This window comes from Camelus ferus, chromosome 2 (assembly GCF_009834535.1).
Source record: "Camelus ferus isolate YT-003-E chromosome 2, BCGSAC_Cfer_1.0, whole genome shotgun sequence".
Taxonomy (NCBI): Eukaryota; Metazoa; Chordata; class Mammalia; order Artiodactyla; family Camelidae; genus Camelus; species Camelus ferus.
In genome coordinates this window covers 77,025,642-77,046,544 of record NC_045697.1, presented here as the reverse complement: position 1 = coordinate 77,046,544, position 20,903 = coordinate 77,025,642, and the positions used below count along the sequence as shown (strand labels likewise).

At 39.3% G+C, this 20,903-nt stretch overlaps 1 protein-coding gene and 1 long non-coding RNA gene across 2 annotated transcripts in view; one reads left to right on the top strand and one right to left on the bottom strand.

Moving 5' to 3' along the window:
* Positions 1 to 805: 805 nt before the first annotated feature.
* LOC116657881 lies at positions 806 to 20,744 on the bottom strand. The gene is made up of 3 exons (XR_004313037.1): positions 20,734 to 20,744; positions 9,944 to 9,948; positions 806 to 902 (listed from the first exon to the last, which is right to left on the bottom strand). It is a non-coding gene; the product is annotated as an uncharacterized LOC116657881 (long non-coding RNA).
* Positions 19,020 to 20,903, top strand: part of COL25A1 (collagen type XXV alpha 1 chain) — a 418,027-nt gene continuing 416,143 nt past the window's right edge. Inside the window, 1 exon segment of the mRNA XM_032461611.1 lies at positions 19,020 to 20,103. Coding sequence (XP_032317502.1) covers positions 19,807 to 20,103 — 297 coding nt within the window. The 5' untranslated portion in view covers positions 19,020 to 19,806.

The window sequence follows — 20,903 nt, the reverse complement described above, 5'->3', positions numbered from 1 at the left end:
AAATTTAATTGGTTATAAAACAGGGTGGCAGTATTGTGCAGGTAACAAAATAATTAGGATGAGTCTAGACAGAGCAGAGGAACCAATCACCTTTATTCAATTACATTGGAATTCATGTTTTTGTGGGGTGTGTCATCAGTGGGTTTTCCCACAGTTCAGAAGGTCATAATTATAAGCAGCAATTCCCCTCTTATCCTATTATACCCCTACTTCCAGAGTCCAGACATAATCTTCAACATTTTGAGCTGTTCCTGCCAGTATTGACAATTACATTTTCATATAATATTTCAGGATAAGGCAGATCAAATTATTGTGATATCTGAATATTATTCACTGAACAGCTAAGTAATAGACTATAATTTTGGCTCATTTTTGCATAATGTTTTTTAACTTTTACATATTCAGTTTATCACCTATTTATCCTCAATTCTTTACACATGTGCCATCAGACCGGTCATACAGAAATTTCACTTTCTAAATGTTCAAACAGATCAGAATGTCATCCTTTTATAATGTAAAGTTTAAGCTTACCTTTAGAGTAGCAATTCATCACTGGATTTGCTGTACTCTGGCGTTATGCCAAAAAAAATGAAGACAACAGAGACTAATCAGTTTTAGTTTTATTCCATTAAATGATTGGAAAAACTCTATTGCTTAATGCATATTTTTACTACCTTAACCTAATTACTCTATATTTTTAATTTTTGAAGATAGAGTAAAAATTAAATTCTAGACTTGAGACATCATTCATTCATTTTTTTAAAACATGTTTTCATCATACAGTGTTCCAACACTTATTCAACTATTTTTCTTTCTTTAATTAATTAATGGAGGTACCAGGGATTGAGCCCAGGACCCTATACATGCTAAGCCCATGCTTTACCACTGAAGTATACCCACCCCTTCTTATTCAACTATTTTTGACCTACCAAAATGGCAATTTCACATGCGTCAAATTCATGCTTTATGTCTGGCACTCCACTAAGCGCTTAGTCAGAACAGTCTTTGCCAGTCCTTTACTTTACAAACGAGAAAGGAAAACAAAGCTGGCTTGTTAAGCCCATCGATAAAGCTATTATAAGAACAATAAAGAATAATACATTTCTAAGAGCTAAACAAAAATATGATTGTTAGCACATGAATTGGAGGTGTAGCGTTACTTCCTGTGGATTTATAGTTCCTATGGCACTGTTTATTTTCCTGTTACTTTCCTGTTCTAAATTTGAACATGTTGCTAGAGTCCTATGTCATAGGTACTTTAAAAAATGAAAAAAACCTCCCTAAAGTGTAAACAAATAAAAACATTATGAAGTAGGAGAGTCTGAAAACATGCCTATTTATTTTCATGTTAAAGTGGAAAACTCTTTAGCCTCCTGGGTAAATATTCATTATCTTAATTGACTTCTGGCTAGTTAAGTATTCAGGAGGATAAAAAATAGTCTGTGGGTAAAATATATTTGCTGGGAACTACAGGACTGGAACGAAAGCAACATCTGAATTTCACTCTGAAACCAGAAAATCTAATACAGTAATAATGATTTCGTCATGCTGGTTTTTCCAGGAATGATCAGTAGAAGAGGGGAAATCAAGTCCTACTTGGAGCACTGGAGTTCAATAAAGAATAAAGTATAAGAGCTGAAAAAGAAATCAGAACTACATTAATTTGGAAGCACATGCTGGTAAGAGAAAGTCCAAACAGAGGAGTGTGAAGAGGAATGGAAAGAAACAAAACTGTTCCATTAAAAAGGTGTTTAAGGGGCTTATTCTTCCTCAGCGTGCATGCTTATAAATTCCACTAGTGTTAATAGGAGCTAACTGCATGACTCAAGGGGAGAATAGAGTGACTTGTGTATATGTGGTTAAATGAAGTCTAGGAAAAGTCAATTAAAACCCACAAATGATAGTTCAGGAGTCTAATAGACTTACAGATACCTGCCAGAGAGGCATTAATTTTAATCAATGGAATAATGTGTTTTTCTTTGGCTAAAAACAGAAGCTATAGAAATGGCAAAGGGAAAATAAGCCCAAATTTAGCTCTCAAAATCACTGCTTAAAGTTAAAGGATATATTCTTGCACTCCAGATGGTAAAATTGACCCCTTGTGAAAGATTTAAAATTTGCATTCAAATTGGAATATTGAGTTAAATAAGGAATTTAAACCACTGCCCATTTTTTCCTAGCCTTCACGGTCAGAAAGAAGAGAAAGAAAGAGAAAGAGAGAGAGACAGAGTCAGAGAGAAAGATTCATTTACACAGAAACAAAACTCTGGCCTTTGGTTATTTACGAAAGGAAGCATAATCAAACCAGATTTTTGAGAAAATGCATAATGGTATACAAACTAGTAGATGGAAATCTTAATCAAGGGAGAAATTGTGGCTGGAAGAAAACTTGCAAATACTTTGCTGTAGTTCAAGTGAATAATAAAATTCTTTATCCAGAAGAGAGAGAAAACTAAGGATATTTTTTCTTTATAGAAAAAAGTTAGGGGTTACAAATAAAGGTTTTCTTTATGAATATTTACTACTTATGTCCTGTAAGCCAAAAGTTATTTGAAACCAGGCATGTTGTAATCCTCTACTTTATTCCTCATGACTCTGTGAGTATTAAATAGGTGCTCTAACATTTAAGCAAAGAAGAATAAATGAACATGAAGGTGGATCTGAAAAGAAAATAAGGTCTTACCTGAAGTGTTTTCTTTGAAATGTCTTCTCTTTCTTCTGCTTTTGGAAAAAGTTGAATTTAGCACTGAGAAATGCTTTAGATGGAAATCAACTACGTAAAAATGGATGTGATCTCTTTTCTAGTAAAAGGAACTACATTTAGGAAGAAGAATGTGAATGAATTCTCTTTCAGTTAAGTTTAATAAGAAGCAGATCTTAGAGGGACTTGATATCATGCACTTACATTAAGCTTTAATCCTTCCCTCTGTAGCTCCGGTATTATGGTGCTGAAGTCATACTTCTTGTCGTAAAGCAGTAAGTCTCTAATATTGCCATCTCCTCCCCATCCACTTTACTTTTAATCATTTCAAAGTGTTCTTTATATTTTAGCATCTAATACAGCAATATTCTTGAAATAAAAGGTTTATAAAATTTGCACGTTCACAGCACTAGCACCAGATGTATATACATGATTTTGTTTAATCAACCAGCTCCAAGTTAGGAAAAGTTAAATATGGGAAGTCTAAGAAGACTAACAGTGCAATATCATTTCTTTACATATAAGGTGATACCAGACCCATGAGTTGTGAATTTAGTTTTGATGTAAATACTAACTAGTACAGTGATGCTGCTAAGATGGGGCTACTGGGGGTGCAGGGATAGAGGGTGTGATGGGAAGCTGAAAGCTATCTCAGTGCAGTGGGAGGTGGGTGAACTGGGCAGCACAAATTTAAAGGGAATTAAAAAGGATTCTGCAATACCAAGCATAGGGGAAGATGTAGAGCAACTGGAACTGTCATGTGTGGCTGGTGGGAGTGTAAATTGTGGTGACAACTTTGAAAAGTGATGTGGCAGTGTCTCTTAAAGCTGAATGTTTACAAAGAAAATGAACCAGTCATTTCCTAAGTACATACACAGCAGAAATGTATAGTTATTCACCTAAAGACTTGAGCAAGTATATTATAACAACAATATCTGTAACAGCCAGAAATTGGATCTAACCCAAATAGGCATCAATAGCAAAATGGATAAACGAACTGTGTTATATTCAAGCAAAGAAATACATATGGTAACAGGAATATACATGCATACCATGTGCAACAATATGAATGAATCTCACAAACACAGCATTGAGCAAAGAAGTCAGGGAAAGACAAGTCTGTACTGTTTGATTCCATTTATGGAAAGTTAAAAAGAAGTAGGTCAATTTAAGCTATCAGCAGGGTGATGTATAGCTCAAGTGGTAGAGTGCATGCTTGGCATGCATGAGGTCCTGGGTTCAATCCCCAGTACCTCCTCTAAGAATAAATAAATCTAATTACCTGCTCCCCCCCCCACCCCATAAAACTATCAGATGGTAGTTCTCGAATGGGGAATGGCGGAGGGAGTTGTGACTGCTTCTTAATCTGGGCATAGATCATACAGCAGTGTTCACTTTGTAAGAATTTATGGAGCTGTGCACTTGTGATTTGTGCAAGTTTTCATTTTTGTATACATGTTAACTTTCAATAAAAAATTTGCCCTCCTCCACAAGTAAGTAGAGGCCCCACAGAAGCTTGAGAACTCAAATCCTAAAGGGAGAACTTTGGAAAGGAAAGGTGATGTGGAGCTTCAAGCAGGAAGAAAAGTTGGGAGAGTGTTGTGGTCAGTATATCCAGTCTATAATCACTTAGGGGAATAGAATTAGTATTTGTATTAAATTAAATACTAATGAGGTCATGATAAATAACACTATAGACTCACCATTAATGTTCAAAAAATCTGAGGAGATCTAAGCTTGAGTCAGAATAGACACAAATATGAATTTCAAATCAGTAACACCAGAGGCAGGGCAGGTTGAAATGCCAGCATTCAAAATGCAAGGTGTTGAGGTATGAACAGCGTATCATACAGTAGCTTGGAAGGGCCTGTCAAACCCTGCTTGGGTTTACAGTTCTCTTGTCTACTGGTGAGGCCTTGGTAACTTGTAAATTTCCCAATTTTTCAAAATATGATCTGATTTCTACATGTAAAACATGGTGTAACAAGTACAATGGCTTTTATCTATTTATTTCATTCGCAGTCTCTCACGGAGGAGGGGCATAGTCAAGACTGGCAAAGACCCCAAAGAAAATTCTTACTAATTTATGGATCCTATGTAAAGTGAAGCAGCAATAAAACCTATCAGTTATTGAGTACTTGCTATATACGAAGAACTGTCCTCAGCACTTTACATATATACTGTCTTGTTTAATCCTCACGAGTATCCTGAAACTTAGAGGAAAAGGCACACAGTGATGAGGGGGCAGAGTTAGGGTTCAAGGCTGGGTTAGTCTTCACCTCCAATTGTACGCAGTTCTATTCTGTCAACTATATTTAACCATCAGACATAAAAATGCTTTGAAATCTCGATGAATGTACCTGTAAGTCTCTCTTAGCTCAGCCCTTACCAGAAAGAGGCCATCCTCACCGCCCCACTAGATCCCTTTTTTCCATCATGAGAGGTGGAGCGTATCCACAGGAAGCGCTCAGATCAGAAGGTCACAGAGGTGGGGAGATCTTTCTCATGGAAAGGCTGGTGCAGAAGACACCGCCACACACTTGAATAGAGCCCCTTACACTAACACCCCCCTCTCTGCTCTGTGGGGCTGGCCTTCAACTCTTCCCTGCTCACACATGCTGTGGCCAGTTTCCCTTTGATCATTCTTCAATACGAGCAGTTCTCTTCTTTTCTTCCCCCAATAGTCTATGACAAATGGAGCCCAATGTTTGTGGAGAAAAAGGAGTGGGGAATCTTTAATACACCATTTCTTCATCTCTGTGGGGGCTGGATCAATACACAGAGATTATAAACTTAAATACCTACAGAAAGGATATTTATTTAAGTTAGTGACTAAAAGTGGTGGTGGTGGTGAGACCTTATTGTCTACAATGTCTATAGAAAGAAATAGGGTTAAAATGTGTGTGTGTGTGTGTGTGTGTGTGTATAGGGGGTGTAGATTTGAAGGCCTAAAATTCGCCATCTCATTGCAAGGCAAAGGGCTGGAAGCTGCATTTATACAGCGTTTTTCATTAGACTGAGAAAGTGAAACATGCAGGGTGTGAAGGGTGATGGCGGGGGACTGATGGGAAATGTGACGAAGTGAAGAAATTAAGCTCTCCCCCAGGACCCGCCGTCTACTGAGCTCCGGCTGACGATTGCCAGTTGGCAATGAGAACCGTTGCCAGATCTTCTGAGTTTTCAGAAGATGGAAATACAGATTTTTAAAAATGGGAAGGCTCCTATTTTTAAAATGCTGTGTGGGCCAAACCAAATACGATTGTGGGCTGAATTCAGTCTGTGGCCTACCATTTTGAGACCTTTGATTTATAGTCCTCACAAAACATGACATTTCTATTTCAATTTGTAATCTTGAGGCTTGGAACTTCCAGACTCAGTTCATTTTCTGTACGTCACCTTCCTCCTTCACTCCTTTATTATTTACACACATCTGACTTCCCCCCTCAAGGTGATACGTTCTTTTAATGGCACAACTTGCATCTTTTTCAATCTGGTATCCTCTCCGTGGTTTTCTATAATGGTTTAAATAGAGGAACACTCAATGAGTGAGGGTTAAACAAGTGTCTGTTAAATCATGCGTTCTCAAAGCTAATCAAGGGAAACTTGAAGCTCTACGTGGGGTCCATTCGCTAAAAACACAATTTGACAAAAAACAAATATCTCAAAGCCATTTTGGGATTTCCACTTTCAGCTATAGTCAGCCCTACTTTCTTGTAAAATAAACTAAAATATCTGGGGAAAACATAGAAAACATCTTATTAAGAGCATCAGAGACTTAAGATAGTGAGGACTTACTTTGCGAGAACAGAGAGAGTGTAAGCCCACACGTTGGTGAACTGATACATCTTTTATTCTGGGGGACTTTGCCATGAATAGGAGGTGACAGAGAGGAGGAGGAAGAGATGTATAAGTAGGGTAGGACTGGAGAAAAGATGGAGATTTAGGAGACTCACCCACTGCCCCTTGGCAGGGACTCTGCCCATGTCCTGCTTTCCCTGCACCCAACATTAGATATGTGACCTTTCTTGGGAAAGAGCTTTAGGTTTTAGAGAGACAAGAGTACAAGCTCAGAAACATCTGAGGTCGGAAACCTCATGGGACATGCCCTTTGCCCTGGGACAGGTTGGTAACTTCACTTCTTAACCCTTGTAACTTCCTTCCCTTGTAACTCACTCTGATAAGGCTAATCCTAAGTGAAATGACTCTTGAACCTGTGGTCAATGGAACTGTTAAAGCTCTCTAAAGTGTGCTGAACACTAGCCTGAGGCAATACTCTTCTTATTCTCTGGGCCTCACCTTTTGAGAGCCTCTGTGTGCATCCTCCTCAGAGCGAAGGTCCACTGGGCCAAGAGCATGCACTGTGCACAGCTGGTTCTGTACTCTCCCCACACCCTGCCAACCATGCTCATGATACTGAACAGTGGGATTCCCTATCAAATGATCCAAAGCCCATTTCCCAAGCCTCCATGGGCTTCTTCCTTGGGCTTCTCCTCCAAAGGGCCTATCATGCCTTTGGGTGTGCATCTCCGGGCTCTGGGGGCCAAGGGGTAGGTCATGTGTGTACGTGTATATGTGTGTCTGTGTGATTGAGGGGGAGGTAGTTGTGGACAGACCTCTGCCCACAAGACCCCACCTGGTGCTCAATTGTAGGACTCACAGCAGGTTGCTGATCACTAGAGTCACTGAATATGCTATAGTTTTGAATAGTGCCCTGACTAGGGGAGGGTTCAGATGCACTACTTTGAAAGCTGCATATAATTATCAAAATGTGGGGCTTGAGTTCTTTAGCCACTTGAATCAGATTTACTTTTGTAAGTGACATTTTTCTGTTTTCTGGATAGGTTTTATATTTATTATATCTAGTCTGTAATTTGTATAAATTTACCATCTGTTGTCATTAAAAAAGTGTTAGTAAGGTTAAAAAAAAGTTACTGAAAAGAAACAATCAGTCATTCTAGGAACTCTGGGAAGCTGAGTTTGTGTAAAGTTGCCTGAGTTGGACTTGTTGCTATGATAACATGAGAGTAGCCAACTGATGTTGATAAAATTGTACTTTACATCAGTCTTATTATAAGACTTGGATTCCCCAGACAAAGTTCCTATTCAGGCGCAAGATGTGTAATAGAGGCCTTTATAATAGGTGGCCTGGAAAACTTAATAAAGGAGGTGATTAAAATATATAGCCTACCTGGATCTTTGCCCAGAGCCCACTACCAGACTACCCCCCACTCCCAATGCCACACTGTATCTACTTGCAAAGATTTTCATCTAATACTAACTTCTAGGAATTTACATAATCATGTGTCTTAGATCCAGACACGTCAGTGACAAGAGTAAAAACACGTGCATCATGTTAACAATGAGCTAAATATCCCTTGTTAAGTATAGTAAATGGCATCTCAAAAAGTGAGACCTCAGATATTCTTTGCAATGTCAACATACTCAAGGAAAAATTATTATTGCTTTTCACTAACAAGCACTTTTGCTTTTAATAATAATTATTTAGTGATGTTGGAACAGCATGTCAAACACATCAAGTTGGGGGTACTGAGTCATGTTCTCTGATGGCTAAGACACTGTGCATCTTTTCACTTACTTATCAGCAACTTGAATATCTTCTTCGGAAAAATGTCTCTTCAGATCCTTTGCCCATTTTAAAATTGGGTTCTTTGTCTTCTTATTATTGAGGTGTAAGAGTTCTTTGTATTTTCTAAATGAAAGTCCCTCACCAGATACATGATTTGCAAATACTTTCTACCATTTTGTGTCTTTTCACATTCTTGATCTTTGAAACACAAAAGCTTTACATTTTGATGAAGCCCAATTTACCAGTTTTTTCTTTTGTTTCTTGTACAATTTGATGTTGTATCTAAGAAATCATTGTCCAAACTGAAGTCATGAAGATTTACTCCCGTGGTTCTTCTAAGGACTTCATAGATTTAGGTCTTTCATTATTTTGGGTTAATTTTTATAATAAAGTGTGAAGAAGGGTTCAATTTTATTCTTTTCATGTGGCTATCCAATTGTCTAAGTGATATTATACCTTTTTTTTCTAAAAATATAAATTTTCCCCTAATAAGTTGTTTTTGTTTTTATTTTGCCATACTTCCCCATTTATGCCAGGGTTAGCATCCCTCTTGCACAAACTGGAAACCTGGAGCTACTCACCTTCTTTCCTTGAATATTTTAGCCTTGGGCTCACCACTTTCTATCACTACTCCTTTCGAATCTTTTAATGACATCAATGTCCATGCAGATAATTATTCCAGTATCCTGATGTCTCAGTTTTTTATTTAACCTAATGATCTTGTTGTACAGCTTACCTCAGTTCTTTTGCCTCCAATGCCATATTCTAGATCTGAAGTCCTCAATTAGAATTAGCTGGGGAGCTTTTCAGTGCTACCAGTGACAGTCCTCCAGCATAATTATATCAAAATCTCCTGGGAGATGACCTGAGCATCATTATTTCTACTGTGATGAGAGCATTGAGAAACACTGCCCCAGACATTGCCATCATCAATAACTTTACTACTTTCCTTGTATCCATTCTTAGTTGCTACCTGTTAATTTTTCATCTTATAGTTTCAAATTGACTAATTCCAGTAAATCTTCTACTGGGATCTACAATCCATCCATCTTAGCATCTTTTCATTGCCCTTCAAACCCCTAGTGTCTATACTTTCTTCATGTGGTAGTCTGCTATACTGATGGCCCCCAGTGAATCATGCTTCCAGAATTCATGCCTTCGTGTAGTGCCCCCATCCTCCTTGAAATAGTGTTAGCTATGGGACTTGCTTTAACCACTGACATGTGGTGGAAAAGACACTGCTCCTTGAGAAGAAGCCCAGCTACTCTGCTTGAGAGGCCATGTGAAAAGACCATACAAAGAGATTAAGTGGAGAAGAGGCCCTGAGGGAACATGAAGTAGACCCAAGGAATTCAAATGACAGAATCAAGGCTCCAGACAGTTTAGGTGATTTTTGTGTGTAGCCAAGGTTGAGAACCAATGACTTATAAACAGATGACTCCCAAATATGTATTTCTATTGTGCAACAGAACTTTCTATGAAGATCTAGAAGGTCCTTTATGATCTGCCCTCTAACCCGTCATCCCTCTAACATCATCCATCCTTCTCTCCCCTTGTTACTCTATTCCTGCTGCGTTGACCTCCTTGCTTTTCCTCAAACACACCGTGTACACACCCTCTTGGGGGCCTGAGCCTATTCCCACTTTCTGCAACACTTTCCCTCCAGATATCCACATGTCTCACTCTATCATCATCTTCCGGTCTTTGCTTAATGTAATGCATTAAGTGCTGTAATTGAGTAAATTTAGCTAGTCTTGCTGAAATGTCAACTAACATAAATTAGAATATGTGAAGATAAGCAAATAAAAAAAAGTTTTACAGTACTCATTTTGGTGAGGATATGGAGAGAGGGAAACCATATGTATTAATGCTGGGTATTTAAATTGGTACAATAGTTTTGGAGAGTAATTTGGCATTATCTAGCAAAGCTGATGATGTATACATCCTGTATGAAGTAGGAATATAGCTTTGATGATTTTAAAATATGTTAATAAATTCTTTGGTACCCCTAGATGGGGCTTAAATCTCCATTCCTTGAGTAAGGGCTGGACTTAGAGACTCACTTCCAATTAATAGATATGATGGAGATGACAGTGTGTAACTTCCAAGACTAGGTCATAGAACGCATGACCCTCTCTCTTAGATCATTTGCTCTGTGGGGAAGCCAGCTGCCATGTCATAAGGACGCTTAAGCAGCCTTTTAGAGAGACCCAAGTGGCGAGAAACTGAGGTCTCCTGAAAAAAGTCAAACAAAAGCAATTCTTACCAATAGCCATGTGAATGAGCCATCTTGGAAGAAGATTCTCCAGCTCCAGTCAAGCCTTCAGATGATTATAGCCTCAGTTGACATCTTAACTGCAACTTCGTGCAAAAGCCATCCAGCTAAGCCATTCCCAAATTTCTGTTCCACAGAGACTGTGAAATAATAAAATTGTGTTCTTTTAAGCTTCTAGGTTTTATGATAATTTGTTGCACAGCAAAAGATAACTAATATAATAGCCTAAAGAAATTCTTGCACTTGTGTAAAAGTAGATGTACAGAAAAATGCTTGTAATTGCATTGCTTGAAATAAGAAAAATAAGAAAAAAAATCAGAGACACCCAAAGTTCTATCAACAGAATAGATAGATACATGTGGTATAGTCATGGTATGTGTAGATTAGTAAAAATGTTTGACCAGAGTTACAACTGGAACAAATCCCTCAAATACAATGTTGAGAAAAAAAGGAAAACATTTATAAAAATAGTACATTTATATAAAGTTTAAAACATATAAAGCTAAATAATATTGTTTATGAATATATAGGCATGTGGTAAAATTAAAGAAATGCAAAAGAAGTTAAGCATCATATTCAACATGCGGTGTATTATCTATGTCTACAAGTGGCTTAAAACAATGAACATTTATTATCCCATAGTTTTTGTGGGTTAGGAATTTGGGAACAGATTACTTGAGTACTTCTGGTTCTAGATCTCTCATGAAATTTCTTTTAAAAGATTGTCTGGCACTACCATCATCTGAAATCTTAAGTGGGGCAGGAAGATCCACTTCATCTACACCAGGAGTCACTGGTCCACAGAGCTTCTGAAATTCAGGTGGGCAAATGTTAAAAGTCATTCAATTAGAGCTGAGGCTGATTCCTTCCTGGGAATGATTCTCCATGACTCTGGGCTTTGCCTTCTGACCCTTTGGTTCTGTGCTGTAAATTATTTCTTCTTTGCCATGAAAGATATCCTGTGTTAGTACAGTTTTTTTTAGCCTGCTTCCTGCCTGCAGAGGTTTCAGAGTCCAAAGGTCTCTTCTCCTTTTGTACTATCTTTTCTTTCAGATCAAGTTGATGTTTTTGCCAGTACAATTTGCGCTAAAAGCCTGTTGATCTCTTATAAATATTATTGGGTTTCACTTTGCTGAGATAAGCCTTATTCTTCTTTGGGTTTCTGCTGACACTACTGAGGGACAGCATCCTTAAGCTTCTTCTATGCTCTGTAGTTTGATTAAAATTTTTTCTGAGGTATCACTTTAGATATTTCAGAGATCTTAACGACAGATTTTACAGTTACATCCTCAGATTTTCTGTTTTTTCTGAAAGTCTCTGGATTTGATCTTGTCCAAAAGCCATTTGTGAATATTATCATCAATTGTCATCTGAAGAAGATGGGAAATTTCAATCCCAACAATTCCTGGCTTCTTTTTCTCTAAGAGTCTTTTCTGTAGCTTATCTATCTCCTTTTACATTTTACTACATACAATAAAAAGAAACCTGTTGGCACCTTCAATGCTCTAAATGGAGTCCTCTTGTCTACGACACACAGTTCATTACATACACTTTTCTACTTTCCACATTACTACAGGCAATAGTGTTGCAATGCCTGCCCCTATGTAGTAAAAATCTGTTTCCTTATAGTTTCCAATGACATTTTTCTTACCTTTTTTAAGTCCTCATCTGAAGTCCCTATAAGGCCATTTGGCATCTTCTTCTAATAGAGCTTTTTAGGCCCTCAGACTTTCACTGTCATTCTCTTAAAAAACCCTTCTACAGAGGGTTTGCATATGCTCAGATTTACAGATAGTGCCAATTTTCCAAGGTACTTATGTAAATTTACTTTTCAACCAGCAGTGTGAGAGTTCCAGTTGTTCCACATTTATTAGATTTGTTATTTTCTGTCTCTTTCATTTTGCCATGGTAGGTGAATAGTTATATAATGTGGTGGTTTCAATATGAATTTTTCTGATTATTTGAGGCTGAGCTCCATTTTAAAATGTTTATTGGCTATTTTAAGTTTTCTTCTTGTAGTAATGCTTATTCAAGCTTTTGCTCACTTTTCTATTGAGTTGTCTGGATTTTTCTTAGGAAATATATCTATATATTTAGGAGTTCTTATATATTATAGATTGTAAGATTTTTTTCAGTTCTATAGTTTGCAAATATCTTTCCTCATTAAGTGGCTTGTCCTTTCACTCATTTTAAGATTTGTTTTCTTTTTTTTTTTTTTAAAGAAACTAATATTCTTAATTTAATGTATCCCAATTTATCAATCATTTCCTCTATGGCCAGAGCCTTATGTGTCTTATTTAAAAAACCCTGCCTTAATCTAAGGTCATGAAGATATTCTCCTATATTATCTTCTAAATGCTGTATGTTACTATGTTTTATACTTAGGTTTATAAGCCATCTCCTTTTAATTTTATGAAGAAAGGATTCAATTTTATTTTTTTCTTTGTGAATACATAATTGTCCCAGCATAACTGATTTAAAAGCTCATCTTTTCCTCACTACTTTTTTTTTTTTTTGGTGGGGAGGGGAGGTAATTAGGTTTATTTATTTTTTTTTAATTGAGGTACTGGGGATTGAACCCAGGACCTCGTGCATGCTAGGCACACACTCTACCACTGAGCTATACCTTCCCCCAACTCACTGCTCTTTAATGTCATTTCTTTCCCATATTAATGCCTATGGGTGGGTTTGTTTCTGGTCTTTTTATTCTGTTTCTTTGGTTTAATTTCTGTCCCTAGAGCAATACCAAATTGTGTTGATTGCTATATCTTCATAATATATTTTGGTATCTGATAGATACCTCCTTTTGTTCTTTCTCATGGAAATTATCCTAGCCATCTCTAAGTGAAAACAGTTATTACTTACGGTTTTTACAATATAAAAAATAAAAAACTTGCATATGAAGATTCACATAAGCTTCATTTATATAGTAAAAAACTGGAAACAATTCAAATGTCCACAAACATGTCAATACATGAACAAATTGTATACAATGGAGTATTACTCTACAATAAAAAAACAAAATAGCATTATGTAAACACTATGGATAAATCTCAAAAACATTACGTTGAACAAAGGAAGCCAGATACATAAGAATACATACCCTATTCTTCTATTTATATGGAGTTTCAGAACAGGCAAAACTATTTTAAAATGACATAAAACACATCAGTGGGTGCCTGGGGTAAGGATGATTCTTCAAATCATTCAATAGCTGAAAGGTTGCCCTCATGCTGTTCTGTTCTTACAAACCAGATTAGGACTAAAGTCATAACTAGGATGTACAGGTGTCCCATGGTATAAGAATGTACATTTTCTTGCCCTTCTATGTCTATGGATCAGAAGATTTTAAAGTAATCATAATAATAGCACCATTAAAATATAAAATTTATATTGCCTCTAACATCTACCAGGCATTGTAAAGCTTTACATATCTCATCCCATTTATTGACTGCAAAAGACTTTCTGGGTAAGAATTATTATCTTTGTTTTATAGATGAGAAAACTGAGGCACAGAAAAGTTAAATAATTTACCAAAGCCACACAGCTATAAAATAGCAGAGCTGGATTATGAACCCAGACAGTCTGGTCTTGGAGTACTTGTAACCATGATCTGAATCAATGTTACAAACATGTTCTGTCTACTTAGCACTATAAAAAAAAGTTGATTTGGAGAGTTCAATGAAATGTTGCTTCTTAGACTTAGCAATATAATTGGCAAATTTGGGGAAAAATCTCTTAAATGAGGTTATAACCCAATTAATAATCTAAGGTTTAAGAAAAAATTCACCTCCTCCCTCCCTTCAAACAAAACAACACAACAAACAAACAAACAAACATAAAACTGACTCTGCAGAGAGGAATGGGATTTTGGAAGACGTGTATTATCCAGATTATTGGGTTCATACAGTTATAAGCCCCTTGCTTAACCAGGCTTGTGTAAATGAGATCATTTCTTGATCTGCCTGAAAGGGAATTTTTCAGCCTGTCACTAAGAGCCAAATTCTTCTTTTCTGCTCTTCTCCTTCTGAAGGTATTTCTAATTTGTTTGTGATTTATTGAAATTTGCCTGGCTCTGGGACAGCTGCATCTTTTAAGTTCACTTTACTGCTTACTCCATTCTATTTGGGAAACTTTGTCTTCTTAAAAGATGTTTCCCTGGGAGCACATTCTCACCTGAAGTTTATGAAATAGCATGCTCAAATGCTCAATATGGCACACAATTTATTCTACCATTTTCTTCATTAAGGTACCGAGAGGACATAGTTGGTGGTTGTGAGTGTACACAAATGGCCACAAATTCCCCTCATACATTTGCTTCTGTTTGATAACTCTGAGGGTGAACTTTGGTTAAAATTGTGGTTTTATGAAACTAACCTCAAAAATTAATGGTGCTAAAAGATATTTTCTAACCAAACAAATATTTTTCTGTCACGTAATTAATATCTAACAGCAGTATAACATGATTATCCCAGCTACTTATTTTGGTCAGAGGATCTTTCTAAATGCACATAAGACATCAAAATTTCAAGTGTGTGTTAGTTTACCTCTATATCCTCTGTTGATAAGACTCTTAGAGGCTTATAGGTGTGGATTATGCCTTTAAAAAAATAACACTTTAAGCTACTTGAAAAGTTCTTTCTTCTATCTTCTTCATTTTTTCTCTTTATCCTGTTTTTCTCCCAGTCATGTTCTTTCTCACTTTAACTTTCTGCCATGTATCTCTGTCAGAAGTCTCTGTTGATTTCTTTTTGGGGGGGGTGGGGGGGAGAACCTGGAGACTGGGGACAGGAGTTCTAGCCGTAACGCTGAGTCCTGGGTCAAGATCCTGGCTAGGCTAGTACTAGTAGGAGGAGATGAGAGTGACTGGACAGCTTGACTTAGTTTAATGTTTTTCAGTTGCACCAATGGGAGGCATCAAGGAAAGAGAACATGTTTTATTCAGTTCTATATACCTCAATAGAAGGTATACTAATTTTACATGACATGGGAGAAGGCATATCTCCCCAATTCTTTCCCAGTGGGCATGTCAGTAAAATAGGAATGCGTAAACATTTGAGAAACAGGGATTGTTATTACAGGGTCTGCTTGAGTTTCAGGGCATTATGGGGGTTACAATACCACTCGTGATGCTGTAGCAGATGAAGACTTGTGACTCTGATTCCATTCATTTTCAATGCTGTTGTAACGGATTACCACAAACTGAGTGAGTAAAACAACACAAACTTATTAGTTATAGTTCTGATGGTTAGAAGACCTAAAATCAAAGAATGGGCAAAGCTGCATTCCTTCCAGTGGCTCTAGGAGAGCATTTGTTCCTTGACTTTTTAAGCTTCGAGAGACTGCCCATATTCTTTGGCTTCCATCTTTAAAACTAGTATTCTCATCACTCTGACCTCTGCTTCTGTCATCATCTCCTCTTACTCTAAAATCCTGCTTCCCTCTTATAAGGACCCTTGTGGTTACATTGGGCCCTCCTCATCTCAAGATCCTTAATCACATCTGCAAATCCACCTTGTCAAGTAAAGTAACATTCCCCATTACTAGTTTTGAGGACTAGAATGTAGACATCTTTGGGAGTCCATTAGTCCTGCAATCACATACCTTTCTACAACCAGCTGCTTGCCTTTTACTGCTATTGATATCATTGATTTCATCCAATTGATAAAATCGAGTTAGCTAGACTCTACCATTTTTAGTGCTATTTTCACTTTTTTGAATCCTTCTTCACATAGGAACCAAAACAACAACTGTGCTCTGATGAATCTACAGAATACCATGGGTTCAAATGCCCAGAGCCTTCTTGATCCTCACATTCTCTGTGCTTAATGCAAAGACTCTACTGGGATTTGAGAGCCTAGCACTAATGACTAGTACATTTCTAGGGTATTGTGCCCACCAAAGAAATAAAGTAAAAACTAATCCTCTGGATAAAGATCCCAAATCCACAAAATTCCAATTCTATCTACTAAGAGCTGGCATTCCTGAGAGCCGGCAAGAGTTGTTAATGTACCTTCTCATGGCCAATTTCCACAAAGATGATATAAGAAAATGGTATCATTCAAATTAAATGTGTTGGAGGAGGGTATAGCTCAGTGGTAGAGTGTGTGCTAAACATGCACAAGGTCCTGAGTTCAACACCCAGTGCCTCCATTAAAAATAAACAAATAAATAAGTAAACCTAATTACTTCCCCCAAAATTTTTTTAAAAATTAACAAAACCACAAATTAAATGTGTGACCTACTGTTCAGCATCAATCAGCATAGAAAATGGTCTTTATACTGAAATTTAAGAAAGTGGTGCCTTACCCCAAAGAAGAGTTCTTCATACTTTTTGTTTCCAGACTTTCATTAGAGGAACTGGTGTGGAGAGTGTGAGGGAAAAGGTGAGAAAGGAGGAAGGTGAGATGACAGACCCCAAGTGGTGACTTGTAGGAAACAATTTCTACCCTCAGGACAATAGAAAGTATTGAAGGAATTTATGTAGATGGAGAGAGGAGGGCATGGGAGAAGTTGAAGGTTATTACTGGGCATTTTGGCTTGTGAATGCTGGCTGCATGGCAACTCCATTTACTGAAATGGAAAATAAAGAAGGAAGAGCTGAGTTTGGATATAAGATGCAGGTCAAGTTGGAACTTTTATAGGACATCCGAGTGGAACAGCTATATGGCTCAGGAGAGGGGTTTAGGCTTGCAATATGGGTTTATGACTCATCAGTGTAAGGACAGTAATTGACAGCACTACTGGAGAGAGTGTATGGAGTTAGAAGAGAAGATGTCATAAGATAGAGTCCTGAGGAGCACCAACATTTAAAGGATAGGCCGAGGAAAAGCCTGCAAAGGAAACTAAGAAATGTTTAGAGAGGTAATTGGAAAATCAGAAAGTGTTGACATATTACAAAATTTGTACCCACTCTGGTGCTATAATTGGAAATACATTTAATTACAATTGAATGTGACTTGAAAATTGTTTCTTTATATATATATGCTAATTACTTACTTGCATCACAGGGTTATGAGGTTCCAATGAAAAAATGCATTTGAAAATATTTTGTGAAGTGTTACCCTAGTGATCTCAAATTTTAATGTTCCTCAAAATCTTTAGGAGGATGTGTTAAAATACAGATTGCTGTGTTTCTGAGTCAGTAGATGTTGGATGGGGCCTAGAATTAGAATTTTGCATGAGTTCTCAGATGATGCCAAGTTGCCCATCTGGGATCTGTCTTTGTGAACTGTGTAATGCAAATATAAGGGATTAGGCTTTTGATTTTATTAAAATAATCACCATTTTCCTCCGATCTGTGTCTATTTCATCCCCTAATTTTTTCAAACTTGTGTCCTCTATCAAGAGATGTTGAAACATCTTTACTCTGCTTCATACCTAGCAATACCCGTTTATGTTTATGAAAGATCAGTTTAGTGTAGTATTTTGTTGATTGTTTATATTAATGAGCAACAACTTAAGGTTAGCTTGATTAAGGAGAGGAAAAATAGATGATATTTCTTGTGAGAAGGAGATAAGGAGGACTTCTTTGGATTAAGAGGTGAGATTTTTTTTTTTTCTTCAAAGTCAATTAGATGTAGAATGTTACTTTTTACGTACTTTCAAAAATCCCATTAGGGAACTTGTAATTTGATCCTGAGGGAGAAACATGAGGAGAGTCAGGTAAGAGGAAAAATTGACCTCATTCTTCAGTCCTTTCCGAAATCCCGAGAAATGTGTGTACCTTAACACTCCCTTCTTCAGTCCCACAAAACAGGGAATCAGGAAAATGCATTAGCACCCTAGTACAGACTAGGAACACAGAGCGGGGAGGAGACTCAGCCCCGTCAGACAGAAGGAAACCGGGGGAGGGGAGAGCAAACTTCCCCCAGTCGGAGACTGCAGCGCGGCCGTGGGAAGAGAAGGGAAGTGGGGAGACGTACCTCAGGCGTCAGCCAGACATTTGGCATCTGGGCATGTGGGAAGGTGAGGGAGGAGGGGAAAGGGCTACACCAGAGCGAGATGGCAAGAGCCCCCGCCGCTAGAGTGAAGACCTGGAGCGCTAGAGCTTTCTGCTCTCTCTCTTCCCTCCTGGAGGCCATTTCTCCATATTTAACCGGGATATAGAGGGGCCGCTGGGCCGAGTCAGAACTAGCCAGCGTTGCCGCCTCCCCACGGCAGACCCCGCTTCGGCCCCTGGCCCAGGCGGGAGAAGTGGCCTTAGGGGACGCTGAAGTTACTCCGTGGAGGGGGGGGGGTCGCCAAGCTCCTTTCCAATCGCAGTGGCCACTCCAGCTATTCGCATATATTATGCTAATGAAAGACCTCCGGCTCAGCTCCCACCCAAGCTCCCCGCCCCTCGGGGGGTCTCCCAGGCCCGGCCCGCGGGCTGGGCGAAGGTGAATATATTATGCTAATGAGGCGGGCCTCTGCCTGGGCTTCGGAAGGGGGGCGCTCTGCGGCGGGAGCGCGGGCTGGAGGCCGGGCGCCGGGAGGGGGTCGGGGGAGGGACGCCGCGCTCCGAGCGCGCGCGCACTCACACACTCTCTCACACACACACACACACTCACACACGAGCATCTCGAAGGGTATTTAAGGCTCGCACACGCGAGGCTGCGGAGATACTTCGGGCAGCCGCGGCTTCGGTTTCGCGACTCGCATTTTCTCCTTGGGTGTTTCGTTTTCCTCTGTCCTCTCCCCCTCGGCCACCCCTTTTGCACTGCGCTCTGGCGGTCTCTCTCAGCATTTTTGCCGGGAACTGCAGCCAGGTGGGAAACACAGGTCGGTGTGCGAAAAAACACCGAATAGGCAGAAATAAGGCAGGCTGACAGAGGCGCAACAGGTCCGGTGCTCTGTGGAGAGGGCGAGCGGCGGCCCCTCACAGCCCCTCGGCCGCTGTCCCTTGGACCCCGCGCGGCCGCTCTGGGGACCTCTGAAGAGGTGTGCGTCCTCTGAGGGGCAAGGAGGAACACCCGGGAGGGTTTCATTCCGATTTTTACCTTGCTGCCATCAGTCTGGGACTGAGGGTGCTTTTTCACTCGCAGCTGGGAAGGGGAAAAGAAAGCGGAGGATGGTCCACGTCTGCCGGTCTCGGCGCTGAGGAAAGCGACGGTCAGTCTCCGCGCCCCGGCTCCCACTCTCCCAACTAGTTGTGCAGCCACTTGGACTGAACTTTGGAGGAATCGTCTTTTTTCTTTCTTTTAAGATTATTGGAGGTGGTAGAGGGTAGGAGGCAAAGCCCAGACAGCCGACCCCGCCACGATGCTGGTGAAGAAGCACGCAGGGAAAGGAGGGGGGCGGGAGCCGAGCTCCGAGGACCCGAGCGCATCCCCTCAGCGTTGTGCCGGGACGGTGCCCTCTTGCGCGGCCCTGGCAGTCCTCCTGTCAGTGGTGGCCGTGATGTCTTGTCTGTACCTGGGGGTGAAAACCAGCCACCTCCAGGCGAGGATCGCAGCTCTCGAATCCGCCAAGGGGGACCCTTCCATCCGTCTGCTGCCTGATTGCCTGGATCAGCTCAAAGCTGTGGTGCAAGAGAAAGTGGAGCGACTTCTGGCTCAGGTGTGAAAGCTTGGGGTATTTTGCAGGTGGATAACATCTTTTACAGGCGTGATTCTGTGTACATGACCAGCCTCTACCCTACTGTATGCATACTTGGTATGGCTGTGTGTACATACATGTGCTAGGCCATCTGTGCTCACTGTAGCATGTATTTGTATATGCACATCCTTTGGTATCACCCTTTCTGTCTCTGTCATCTTCCCTTACTTTTCTTAATGTTTGCATGATAAACACATATGGAGGCCTAAAAGGGGGAAGGGAAGGGTGGCCAGAATGTCAGGGTGGTGGTTTACCTCTTTTTAGCTTCTGGAATCATGTGTGAGTTTTTTCCAGTGTTGTGGAGAATATTCCTTGCAGAGATAACATCTGTTATATCCTTCATAGGGTGTAAGAAGGTTAGAGCCATAGGTGTTATCAATAGACAAATGGTAATCACTTTTAAAAGTGAAATAACTTTGTAATGATTTCAGATGAATTATTTCGCACACTGAATGTTTTCATATTCAACGTTTAAAAAGAAAAAAACCAATAGCTTTAATTTTTGTAAAGGATACAGTGGCAGGGGTATTTGTGAATGCAGAGCCATTGGAGTTGAGAGTTGAAAAGAATCTATGTTATGTTCATCAAAACCAGGGGTGCTTTAGACTACAGTTAGGGTGTTTTCTGGAACTTGCCCTTCGAATGGAGAAGCTATTTGGCAGTAGTTGCATGATAAGCAGTTGACCTTTATGTATAAAATATTGGTTGTTTTAAAACCTATAGCTTACCTAGATCTGCAATATGTTCATGCTGGTTTTTCG